At 41.0% G+C, this 13,517-nt stretch overlaps 1 protein-coding gene across 1 annotated transcript in view; it reads left to right on the top strand.

The window, feature by feature from the left end:
- The window catches only part of RYR3 (ryanodine receptor 3), a 734,312-nt gene that overhangs the window by 385,331 nt on the left and 335,464 nt on the right, over positions 1-13,517 (top strand). The window contains exon 53 of the mRNA XM_040412592.1: positions 8,073-8,162. Within this exon, the coding sequence (XP_040268526.1) occupies positions 8,073-8,162 (90 nt within the window). The remainder of the gene's footprint in view (positions 1-8,072; positions 8,163-13,517) is intronic.

Genomic DNA, 13,517 nt, shown 5'->3' with positions numbered 1-13,517 from the left:
AGGCACAAAAATGCTGACCTTCCGAAAAGCTAAATTTGACTAGCTTAGTGAGCCTATTGGCCTCACTAACCGGGACAGTGTCCTCAAAAATATAAATACAGACCCAAAATGGAATATTTTTAAAAGCATCCTGAACTGTACAGGTACATATCTTATGGGAATAAAAGTAACAAAAAATAACAATGTGGATACATAGAAATGTAAAGGGGGCAATAAATAACAAAGTATTTACATTTCTAAAATGGGAAGGTAGAAAAAAAGGACTAAAAAACTATAATTAAAATTTAGCATATGTAAAGATAGATAAAGACAGCCAAGCTGGAGACAGAGAGGCTAATTGCCAAAGAAAGTAAAATTAACACAAAAATGTTCTTCAACTATATAAATGGTAAAAAGGTTAATCCTGAAAGTGCCCTTTAACCACCTCAGCTCCCCTAGCTTAAACACCCTTAATGACCAGACCACTTTTTACAATTCTGCACTACACTACTTTCACGGTTTATTGCTCGGTCATGCAACTTACCACCCAAGTGAATTTTACCTCCTTTTCTTCTCACTAATAGAGCTTTCATTTGGTGGTATTTCATTGCTGCTGACATTTTTACTTTTTTTGTTATTAATTGAAATTTACCGAAATTTTTGCAAAAAAATGTCATTTTTCACTTTCAGTTGTAAAATAAAAAAAATAAAAATAAATTTCTATATACATTTTTCTCTAAATTAATTGTTCTACATGTCTTTGATAAAAAAAAATGTTTGGGTAAAAGTTATAGCGTTTACAAACTATGGTACAAAAATGTGAATTTCCGCTTTTTGAAGTAGCTCTGACTTTCTGAGCACCTGTCATGTTTCCTGAGGTTCTACAATGCCCAGACAGTAGAAAACCCCCACAAATGACCCCATTTCGGAAAGTAGACACCCTAAGGTATTCGCTGATGGGCATAGTGAGTTCATAGAACTTTTTATTTTTTGTCACAAGTTAGCGGAAAATGATGATTATTATTTTTTTTTTTCTTACAAAGTCTCATATTCCACTAACTTGTGACAAAAAATTAAAACTTCCATGAACTCACTATGCCCATCACGAAATACCTTGGGGTGTCTTCTTTCCAAAATGGGGTCACTTGTGGGGTAGTTATACTGCCCTGGCATTTTAGGGACCCTAATGCGTGAGAAGTAGTTTGAAATCAAAATGTGTAAAAAATGCCCTGTGAAATCCTAAAGGTGCTCTTTGGAATGTGGGCCCCTTTGCCCACCTAGGCTGCAAAAAAGTGTCACACATGTGGTATCGCCGTACTCGGGAGAAGTTGGGCAATGTGTTTTGGGGTGTCTTTCTACATATACCCATGCTGGGTGAGAGAAATATCTCTCTAAAAGACAACTTTTCCCATTTTTTTATACAAAGTTGGCATTTGATCGATAGATTTATCTCACCCAGCAAGGGTATATGTAAAATGACACTCCAAAACACATTGCCCAACTTCTCCTGAGTATGGCGATACCACATGTGTGACACTTTTTTGCAGCCTAGGTGCGCAAAGGGGCCCAAATTCCTTTTAGGAGGGCATTTTTAGACATTTGGATTCCAGACTTCTTCTCACGCTTTAGGGCCCCTAAAATGCCAGGGCAGTATAAATACCCCACATGTGACCCCATTTTAGAAAGAAGGCACCCCAAGGTATTCCGTGAGGGGCATGGCGAGTTCATAGAAGTTTTTTTTTTTTTTGGCACAAGTTAGCGGAAATTATTTATTTATTTTTCTCACAAAGTCTCCCTTTCCGCTAACTTGTGACAAAAAGTTCAATCTTTCATGGACTCAATATGCCCCTCAGCGAATACCTTGGGGTGTCTTCTTTCCAAAATAGGGTCACTTGTGGGGTATTGATACTGCCCTGGCATTTTAGGGGCCCTAAAGCGTGAGAAGAAGTCTGGAATATAAATGTCTAAAAATTTTTACGCATTTGGATTCCGTGAGGGGTATGGTGAGTTCATGTGAGATTTTATTTTTTGTCACAAGTTAGTGGAATATGAGACTTTGTAAGAAAAAAAATAAAAAATAATCCATTTCTGCTAACTTGTGACAAAAAAAAAAAATCTTCTATGAACTTCTATGCCCCTCAAAAGTGATCTTTTTATAGCGCCGCAGCGATTTTTCAGTGTTTTTGCAGTGATCAGAAAAAAAAAATTCTGTCACTGCGGTGGGGCGGACTGAACGCAAGTGTGCGCACAAGATCAGGCCTGATCGGGCGAACACTGCGTTTTTTTGTAGAGCCTATAGAACATGTCCTATTATTGTCCGCAATTGCGGACAAGAAAAGGCATTTTCTATATAGTTCTGGCAATGTGCGGATCCGCAAATTGCGGAAAGCACATTGCCAGTGTCCGTGTTTTGCAGATCCGCGGTGTCTGTGTTTTGCGGATCCGCGGATCCGCAAAACACATACGGACGTCTGAATGGAGCCTTACAGGGGGGTGATCAATGACAGGGGGGTTATCAGGGAATCTATATGGGGTGATCACCCCCCTGTAAGGCTTCATTCAGACGTCCGTATGTGTTTTGCGGATCCGCGGATCCGTGGATCCGCAAAACACATACAGACGTCTGATTGGAGCCTTACAGGGGGGTGATCAATGACAGGGGGGTGATCAGGGAGTCTAATATGGGGTGATCACCCCCTGTCATTGATCACCCCCCTGTCAGGCTCCATTCAGACGTCCGTATGTGTTTTGCGGATCCGCAAAACACATACGGACGTCTGAATGGAGCCTTACTGGGGGGTGATCAATGACAGGGGGGTGATCAGGGAGTCTATATGGGGTGATCAGGGGTTAATAAGTGACAGGGGGGGTGTAGTGTAGTGGTGTTTGGTGCTACTTTACAGAGCTGCCTGTGTCCTCTGGTGGTTGATCCAAGCAAAAGGGACCACCAGAGGACCAGGTAGCAGGTATATTAAACGCTGTTATCAAAACAGCGTCTAATATACCTTTAAAGGGTTAAAAAAATCAGATCTACAGCCTGCCAGCGAATGATCGCCGCAGGCAGGCTGCAGATCCACTCGATTACCTGCAGTTCCTGTGAACGCACGCGCCTGTGCGCGCGCGTTCACAGGAAATCTCGCGTCTCGCGAGATCACACGCCTGCGCGTCCACTCGGAATAACAGGGCCGCCGCAAAGATGCAATCCTGCGTACGGCGGTCCTGTAGTGGTTAACCACCTCCCGTCTGCACGTTGACTATAAATGTCTGGGAGGTGGTTCTCTATCTTTGAATGGACATTTCTGAACGTCCATTCAGAGATCGCTGCTGCACGCTAATCGTGCAGCTGCAGATCGGGTTGCCCGCTGTCAGTGACAGCAGGGCAACCCTTAGAGAAGAAAAATGAAAAAAATGGTGTGGTATTAAACAGGCAGGAAGTGCTCAAACCCATATGCAGTTGTGCATATATAAATAGGGGAGCAAATCCTGCCCTTGTGGCCCGTTGCTAATGGCGATCCCCAGCAAAAATGCATACAATGGAGGATGCCCGCTGCGGACCACAAGTACTACAATAGACATCCTACACAAGATAGCAATTATGTGGATATGATAATCAATATAACAATATAATAAGAGCAAAGACAGGTGCACTCTGCAGACTTACTAAACCCTCAAACTCATGATAAAATTTAGAGATTAGCCAACATGTTCTACTAGGAGGGCATGTCTGAGCCCGAGCACCGCGCCAAGGTTTCTCAAGTAGCTCGGGTCCTAACACTCACCTACCTGAGCCGTATGGGCAATACCAGGAGCCAGTGGGCAAATTACAGGAGCGTAAAGGTCCGACTCACAGACAACTCACCAGTTACCTCCAGCATTAAACCATGCTAGCAATAGGAGGAGGGAGGAGTCTGCGACTCCCACTCAAGACTGGCAGGTATGGCCCAGGCCTCACAGGTGCACCTAAATGTAGCCTGTGGATGGAAAACAGGCTCATTTAAATTGGAGTTTTTTACACCTCCAGGTGTCTTTATATGCAAACAAATGAAATAAATGGTGTGGTATTAAACAGGCAGGAAGTGCTCAAACCCATATGCATTTGTGCATATATAAACAGGGGAGCAAATCCTGCACTTATAGCCTGTTGATAATGGCGATCCTCAGCAAAAATGCATACAGTGGAGGATGCCCACGGTGGACCACAAGTACCACAATAGACATCCTACACACGATAGCAATTATGTGGATGTGATAATCAATTTTATCATCAGTTTGAGGGTTTAGCAAGTCTGCAGAGTGCACCTGTCTTTGCTATTATTATATTGCAACCCTTAGAGAAGGCAGGGACAGTTCCCAGGTGTCCCCGCCTTCTAGATCGCCGTATACACAGCGCTCACCGAGCTCACCTTACATCACAAAAAGTGCAACACCAAGTGATCAAAAAGGCGTATGTCCCACAAAATGGTACCAATAAAACCGTCACCTCATTCCGCAAAAAATGAGCCCCTACATAAGAAAATCGCTCAAAAAATAAAAAAAACTATAGCTCTCAGAACATGGAGACACTAAAACATAATTTTTCTGGTTTAAAAAAAATGCTATTATTGTGTTAAAGTGAAATAAAAAAGTATACATATTAGGTATCGCCGCGTCCGTAACAACCAGCTCTATAAATATATCACATGACCTAACCCCTCGGGTGAACACCGTAAAAAAAAAAAAAAAACTGTCAAAAAAAGCCATTTTTGTCACCTTACATCACAAAAAGTGCAACACCAAGTGATTAAAAAGGTGTATGTCCCACAAAATGGTACCAATAAAACCGTCACCTCATCCGCAATAAATGAGCCCCTACATAAGAAAATCATTTAAAAAATATAACTATAGCTCTCAGGACATGAACACATTAAAACATATTTTTTTTGTTTCAAAAATGCTATTATTGTGTAAAACATAAATAAGAAAAAGTAAACATATTAGGTATCGCCACGTCCGTAACCATCTGCTCTAAAAAATGTCACATGACCTAACCCCTCAGCTGAAACTGTAGAAATAAATAAATAAAAACACATTGCCCAATATAGTGTTATAATGAATGATCAAAAAATCATATGTACCTAAAAATAGTACCAATAAAACTGGCACCTTATCCCCTAGTTTCCAAAATGGGTTCATTTTTTAGGAATTTCTACTGTAGGGGCTTCAAATGGGACATGGCATCTAAAAACCAGTTCAGCAAAAATCTGCCTTCCAAAAACCATGTGGCGCTCCTTTTCTTCTGCGCCCTGCCGTGTGCCCATACAGCAGTTTGTGACCACATGTGGGGTGTTTCTGTGAACCGCTGAATCTGGGTAATAAATATAAAACTTTGTTTGCCTGTAAACCCTTGATTATTTAAAGAAAATATTGGAATAAAATGGAAAATCTGGAAAATCTGCCCAAAAAAGTGAAATTTTTAAATTTGATCTCCATTTTCCTTTAATTCTTGTGGAACGCCTAAAGGGTTAACAAAGTTTGTAAAATCAGTTTTAAGTAACTTGAGGGGTGTAGTTTCTACAATGGGGTCATTTTTGGGGGTATGCACTATGTAAGCCCCACAAAGTGACTTCAGACCTGAACTGGTCCTTAAAAAGTGGGTTTTGGCAATTTTCTTGAACATTTTAAGAATTGCTTCTAAACTACTAAGCCTTATAAGGTCCTAAAAAAATAAAATGACATTTCCAAAATGATGCCAACATAAAGTAGACATATGGGGAATGTTAAGTAATAAATATTTTATGAGGTATCACTTTCTGTTTTAAAAGCAGAGAAATAGAAATTTTTAAAATTGCGAATTTTTCAAAATTTTTAGTAATTTGGGGATTTTTTTCAAAAAATAAAGGTGAAATATATTTGCTCAAATTTATGACTATCATGAAGTACAATGTGTCACGAGAAAACAATCTCTGAATGGCTTGGATAAATTCCAAAGTTATTACCACATAAAGTGAGATATGTCAGATTTGCAAAAATTAGGCCTGGTCAGGAAGGGGGCAAATGGCCCGGATGTGAAGTGGTTAAAGTGCGATGAGGGAGGAGTTGTAGAAGGCAATGTGGAGAAAGTGAACATATTAAACATTTTTTTTCTACACTGTATTCACTGAGGAAAATGAAATGTCAGATAGAATGCAGTGTCAAAGAAAACTCCCCATTCCTGTCTGACCCAGGAAGAAGTGCAGCTGCATCTTAAAAAATAGACAAATCACCCGGTCCAAACCTCCCAGAACAGTGATATACATCGCCCATTTGTGCCAGTGACATCACTGGGTTCCCTGCTAGGCGGAAGTCTCCACCTAGCATACTGATGTAAAGCCTGATACGTCTCCGGCTCACAACAAACAGACCTTGTGCAGGAGATAAAAAGCAAGGTAAGGGGAGCATCAGAGAAAGGAAATGCTCCGATGCTCCACTTGTACATGCTAAAGAGTGAAAGGGAGCTTATGTCCGGGTTCAGCCCTGAATCCAGACAACCCCTTTTAATGTTATAGACAGACCCTTATTTCTGGTATTTATGGACTCCATAAGGTAATGAATGAAAGGGTCTATGCCACAGGTCTAACATCTGTTTTAGGTAAACTTTTTGAAGGTTTTCTAAGAGATGCTGTCCTAAAGTATAACACTGTTTCAGCATGGGTATATGAGGGATTGGTCCTGTCCAAATAATCTAATCAGTCTCTATGAGGAGCTAAGTTCTAGACTTGACCGCGGTGAGTCATTAGATGTTATCTATCTTGACTTCTCCAAAGCATTTGACACTGTACCACATAAAAGGTCAGTATATAAAATGAGAATGCTCAGACTGGGAGAAAATGTCTGTATGTGGGTAAGTAACTGGCTCAGTGATAGAAAACAGAGGGTGGTTATTAACGGTACACACTCAGATTGGGTCACTGTCACTAGTGGGGTACCTCAGGGGTCAGTATTGGGCCCTATTCTCTTCAATATATTATTAATGATCTTGTAGAGGGGTTACACAGTAAAATATAAAATTTGAGGATTATACTAAACTGTGTAAAGTAATTGACACGGAAGAGGACACTATACTACTACAGACGGATTTGAATAGATTGGAGTCTTGGGCAGAGAAGTGGCAGATGAGGTTTTGCACTGACAAATGTAAGGTCATACACATGGGAAGGAAAAATACAAGTCACCCGTACATACTAAATGGAAAAAACGCTGGATAACACTGACATGGAAAAGGACCTAGGAATTTTTGTGGACAGCAAACTAAGCTGTAGAAATCAGTGTCAGGCAGCTGCTGCCAAGGCCAGTAAGATAATGGGTTGCATCAAAAGGGGCATAGATGACCGTGATGAGAACATAGTCCTACCACTTTACAAATCACTAGTCAGACCACACATGGAGTACTGTGTACAGTTCTGGGGTCCTGTAAAGAAGACAGACATAGCAGAACTAGTAAGGGTTAATCAGTGGGCAATAGAAAGTTGCTAATGCCAGTGGTGACCAATCAGATTCCTGCTATCCTTTAAGGCAGGTTGGAAAATGACTGCTGTAACCTGTTTTGTTAATATGAGCAATAGGTATTATACATTTTTACTTGTTAACTTTTTTTTTTTTTTCCTGCATGTTTGAATTACTGTGTAGAATACACATAGAATATATTCTACATAGCAAACACTGAACACAAGCATAGGACTTCACTGTAATTTGTGCTTGCAATAAAATCAATGGGATCATTGCAGGTCTCCTGTGAAACATTGAGGTCACACAACTACGAAATAAACTGCAATTTTTCCAAGATTACTGCACAACCAAAATTCGCTGTGGAGTCCTAATATAAGAGTTACGACCCCAGATCAGCTGCTTAAAGCACCGATCTCAATTTCCTGGAGTCTGATTACTTGCTATGAAGGACACCAATTCTATTTCTCTGCACTATTTTTCATTAATAGACCCCATTTTAACCCAGAATAGTTTTATAATTGATAGTTCTAGAGCTGACCAGATAACCAGATATGTTTGGATTGTTGACTTTTATATGTAATTAGTATTGACTTTATTTTACTTTTCTGTTTCCCTTGGTATGTTCTTAGCTACATAGTGGTTGGAAGTATGGAGCATCACTTGATGAAAATACTAAGACACATCCTCTACTGAGACCCTTCAAGACTCTGTCTGAAAAGGTACTGTAATTAAAGTTATGGGTTAATAGACACATTTTGGCATTGCACTCACTCTGGTAAATTAATTTTGAACTTCTGTAATTTATAACCTCATTCCAGCATTTAGCATGAAAGCTAAGATACTGTTCTGGTCCTGAAGTGTTCACATTTTGAAAGCTAGCCTTTAAAGAGCCTCTGTAAGCATAATCGACCCTATTAAAAAGGTTATCCAAGGCTATTAAATGCCCCCCATATGCCCAGGTCCCTCACAATGAATATACTTACCTGGCTCCCCGCTCCCTGCGCTGCTCCTGGTACCCACACCACTGGTGCTGCTTCTCCCCGTGATGCTAGGAAGACTCGTCCCCATCCCTGTCTGCCATTGGCTGCTTCCCCCCAACACATGGGTGTTGTCCTCTTTATTCACTGCAATGGGACTGCTACAAATAGCCAAGCAAGCACACCTGGCTAATTATGGAAGCCTTATTGCAGTCAATTAAGATCAAGCAGCACAAATGTAGTCACCCATCCATTCACCACTCTGGGACTTCCAAAAACAACTGAACCTGTGCGCAGCTATTTTTTGGAAGTCCCATAACTGTAAATTGAGGAGTGGCTTGCTCTCACTTTATTTAAGGGCCCCATACTGGAAACTGTAATGGGTTCCAGAAGTGGATCCCACTCCTATCAGACACATATGGCATATCCTAGTGATGTGCCATAAATGTTCCAGATGGAAATACCCTTTACGGAACTTGACTTGTACGAAACCTCATCGACCCATATGATTCCTGTAAAATTTCCTCTTACATGCTTATTCATATTTAATGTTGTGAAGCTAGTCAAACAAGTTTTAAAAGTTTAAGAAAATGTTTGACCATTATTCAGTACAAATAATCTTTGCAAAGGAGGAAAGAGGTGAGTATTAGAGGTTTAGCAATAAAATGCATTGTCCTCCTGCATCTAACTCCTACCTAAGGTTGAGAATCCTCTTTGAAAAAGAAGGTATAAAGACTAAATAAGCAGTCCCAAAATAAGTGAGTTTTTCAGGTGGAAATAAGTGAATTGGTAGCTGAAGGGAATTTAATGCAAATCTATCTTTTGCTGGTTTGATTAGTTTTGCTGCATTGCTTTGGATACCTTAAGTACAACTAGACAGTTAAATACAATAAGGGATTTACACGTGAACGGTAAAAATGGCTGGGAGTGGAAGATGTACAAACATCACTCGGATTAATCGGGCAGATAAGCTTACCAGAGACATGTCTCATCTTAGTAAAGACAGCCTGACAAAAGAATTCTTTAAATCCCTGTACTTTGATTGATTGACTGCTGGTGTAAGAAAGTTATAGATAATTAATGTCATCCTCATTTATGCAGTGTACAGTAAGTAATGCTGCATAGACCAGGTCTTGAGAAGGGAGGAAAATGTTCTAGGTAATGCCGAGAGAAACATCTGAAGTAAAGATAAAAAAAAAAAAATCTTGAAATTCTTTTCATGTCTGATTCATTGAATTTTTTTTGAGAATACCTATTTATGTCCAAAGCAATTCTACACGAATACAATGTGCTCCAGCTGGCCTGAAAATTGGTATATTGCAGTACGCAGCCCTGCAGGGTGAGCGAGTGTGAGGTCACAGGGGTAGTTAATAAAACCGAGGGTTGCTCTTGGTACTCACAGTTTTTATATACCCTGGGCAGGCGTACAGCAGTGATGGAGAGGCTGGCACATGGATCCTCTGAGGCACCCTCTGTGTATAGGGACCAGGCCAGGTGGTAGGTGAGGTGCCCTGGGTGTTGCAGGTTAAATGTGCCGGTGGCAAGATCCCTTTAAGTTTGTGACGCCAGTGCCGGTAACGGTGGCACACCGATTTCTTGTAGTAATAATTGAGGAATACACGTTGCAGTGAACCAAAACTTCCTTTTACTGAACAGTTCAACTATTTACAGTCTTTAGTCAGTTCCACATGTAAAAGGTGATGGCAGGCAGGCTTTATATTACACGGCAGGCAATGTTCTTGCAAGATACTCAGAGGGTTAAACACTTACAGATCAGGCTGCACTTTCTCAGAATCCTGTCTGGCTTTCTCCAAGGCCCATATGCCCTATTGCTGGCTTTATCCTTGGGTAGGGAAAACTTCCTCTGGTATATGTCTCCTTGCTGTAAATATATCCTCCTGCCCTTCAGCTCTCTCTGTTTGGCTGGAATAAAGCTTGGCTCTACACTGTACTTTTATAGGAACTAGTTTTCTCAGGAGGTAGACTCTTCTCCTGGTGCAACTTCTGAGCTTCTTTTGCTCAGGAACCTCAGGCAGGCTAGACTGTACTCACTAACCTCCTGGAATATACTGCACTCCCCATTTCCTGTCTGGGCCTAACTATATATACTAGGGGGTTCCCTAGCTCCCTCTACAGCTTGGGAGGAGAAACTACACCCCTAACATGCCTGGTACACAGGAGATAACATAAATAACATGACATTACAATGCAAATACAAAACACCATTCTCCCACAGGAGGTGGGAGCAACATAACTCTTAGTAGTGCCCACCTTTACGTAGTGGGACACTACAATATGTGACATACTGATGTTGGCTAGGTATCTTCCAGTGAGGCTGAAAGCACACCATGACTTCCCTAAATGAGTCTTGACAACTTGGCCAGGTAGGAGTGAAGCTTGCACACCATTGGATTGCTGGGCGCATAGAGTTGCTTCTTGGCCACACACTTCTTTATTGATGACCGATGACAGAGCGGAAGATGAGAAGGAGTAGTCTAAGTGGGAGAAGCAGTAACTGATGATGATGACAAGGGCACTGTTCTGTATGTGGATGCGGCCTGGCTGCCTCAAAGGGAGCAGAGAGAAAAAGGACACTTCTGTTCTGTTAGCAGGTGGCCAGTTCTGTTTTCCCACAGGATCTGGTAATGCCACTTCATGTGCTGCAATAGAGCCATGGTCCTACCTTTGTGTTTGAATGCCCACAGCTTATTTTCATCCTACAGATCATGCATATGGCAATGCTTTTATCTTCTGATACTGTGGAAAAAAACTCCCAGATGGGAGATACTGGCACAAAGCTGGCAGCAGCTGAGCTTTGCTTATGGCTGGTACTTTTTGAGCCTGCACACACAGTATCAGCGGCATCACCAGTTCCTTAGTTGACCATAACAGAAGTAGATCTGGCAATTTTATGGGAGGTTCTGGCCATAAATTGGCCCTGCTCCATATTGCCGCCACTGCGGCCACCACCCTCCTTCTCTGATATTACCTCCTCCTCAGCAAATTGATCCAGGTCCTTTCCAACACACAATCATTGTCATAGCCCTCACCCTCCCCATCACTTTTATCAGACTATGATATGTCATTGATGGCAGCTTGGCCCCCTCCCGATTGCCTGCTCTGTATTTGCCCCAAGTGCCATTATCACCACCATGGCTACAAGTGTCACTATCGCAAACTAAGCTATGCCTGGGGTCCCACACCTCCCCCTCCACCTTCTCATCATGGCAATCCAAACTCAACTCATCAATAGGGAGACTCTCTTCCTCTTGAGTGTTTCCTTCCTCAGCACATGGGGTTTTGTTTCCCCTTTTAGGCAAAATTGTTATCTCACTAGGAGGGGAAAATGAAGATAGAGATGATGCAAGTAAAATACTTTTCTGGGGCCAAAAGGAGGAGGAAGGCTGTGACCTCTGGCTCCAAGGTATGGTGTCAGACTCCGAGGTGACCTCAACATCATCCTGTTGTGACTAAGAAACAGAGTGAGCCATCCAGTCATCCTCTTTGTTCTCGATAATAATGTAGCACCTATCTGAAGCAAGGGGAAACTTTGGCCTACTAGCTTCTGCTTTTTCTGCTACTACTCACATTCTGACTTTAGGATGCCAATGAAGCATAGGTTTTTCGCTTTACAGTCTTCTGTTCACCAGCCAACTTATTATGAGGCCTATAAAGGAAAATTCACAGGTTTGGTACACAGATTATTAAATAGTACTAGCAAAATTGCAAGTGTTTTCTGTAATTTAAAGAGAAGCTCAATTAAATGTCCCTCCTCTTCTACAAACACACTGCACACTGGTATTGACAATTCCCAATGGTGATAGAGCAGTTTTTGCAGCAAAATGCATTAAAAACACAGGTATACTACTGGTTTTGTTGTAACTGCACAGTACCTTAACCACTTCATTACCAGAGTGTTTACCCCCTTCCTTACCAGGACAATTTATAAATTTTTGCAAGGGGCTTATCTAACTGCATATAACTATTTATTTTCTGAGCCAACCTACATGTATTTGATATTATTTTTCACAGGATACATTAGACCTTTCTTTTGTTCATTCCTTTCTTATAATTTTTTTTTCCTGTTACAAAAGATTTCAAGACAAAACACATCAAAACCCATTACCGTATTTCTACTATTTGTTTAATTTATCTACTGGCTGGGATCAGTGCAAGACTTCAAAGGACTTTGGATTTTGGAGCCCTATTTTTCTACTGCTGATTCTATGGCACCATGCTGCCACAGTTGTACAGTGCAAAAACATTAGAAACTCCTTCAAACTGACTATTTAATGGTAAACGCCTCCAGATCTGCTCAATCCCAATGAAAAATTAAAGAGGGCCAGCCATATTTTTCCTTTTTATGGGCACTAGCATCAGCTAGTATATATACGTATTAGGCTTGCATAGTGCCACAGCGCCATATAAAAGTATATTCCCCTAGAAGCACTTAAAGAATTGAAATGTTGGTCTTTCACCGTAACATATTTGGCACCTAATGGGGTGTGACAGGATATTACAATTAGAAAAGTTTTTGTACTGTGAACCCTGCTCCTCCATACAGTACATAATATACCTCCTTCACAATTCCTCTTATTAGAATGAGGGTGCAAGTAGGCTCTATATTTTTTCCTTTTGGGACCCTTGTACAATCACACATGTTGCACATTAAATATGTCCACCCCTCCAACTGTAAATAGTAAGTTTTCACTATTTGTGGAAAATATTAGTTAGGTATGATTAACAACTTTCATATTTTAAATACGAAAGGCTATTTGATAAACAAGAAAACCACATAGATAACAGCTAGTTATTGCAATGCTGTTTCAAGTGAATGGGAACAGCACTGCACTAACCAGGTTCATCCACTATGCAATGGATGACGCTGTGTATTTCTGATGCCAAAGCTACTCGGGAACAGCTGATTGGCAGTGTTTGGGGTGTCGGGCCCCTGCCAATCAGATATTGATGGCCTGTCCTTAAATTCTTTAATGAGAGAACTAAAGGTGATGATTTCCACTCCAGCAGTAGGTATCCAATATTAATGGACAAATTTATATCAGGACTTAGTCTTGAATTACAATATCAAGCCACTGT

The sequence above is a fragment of the Bufo bufo genome, chromosome 11 (genome assembly GCF_905171765.1).
Source record: "Bufo bufo chromosome 11, aBufBuf1.1, whole genome shotgun sequence".
Taxonomy (NCBI): domain Eukaryota; kingdom Metazoa; phylum Chordata; class Amphibia; order Anura; family Bufonidae; genus Bufo; species Bufo bufo.
This window is presented reverse-complemented; position numbering and strand designations above follow the sequence as displayed.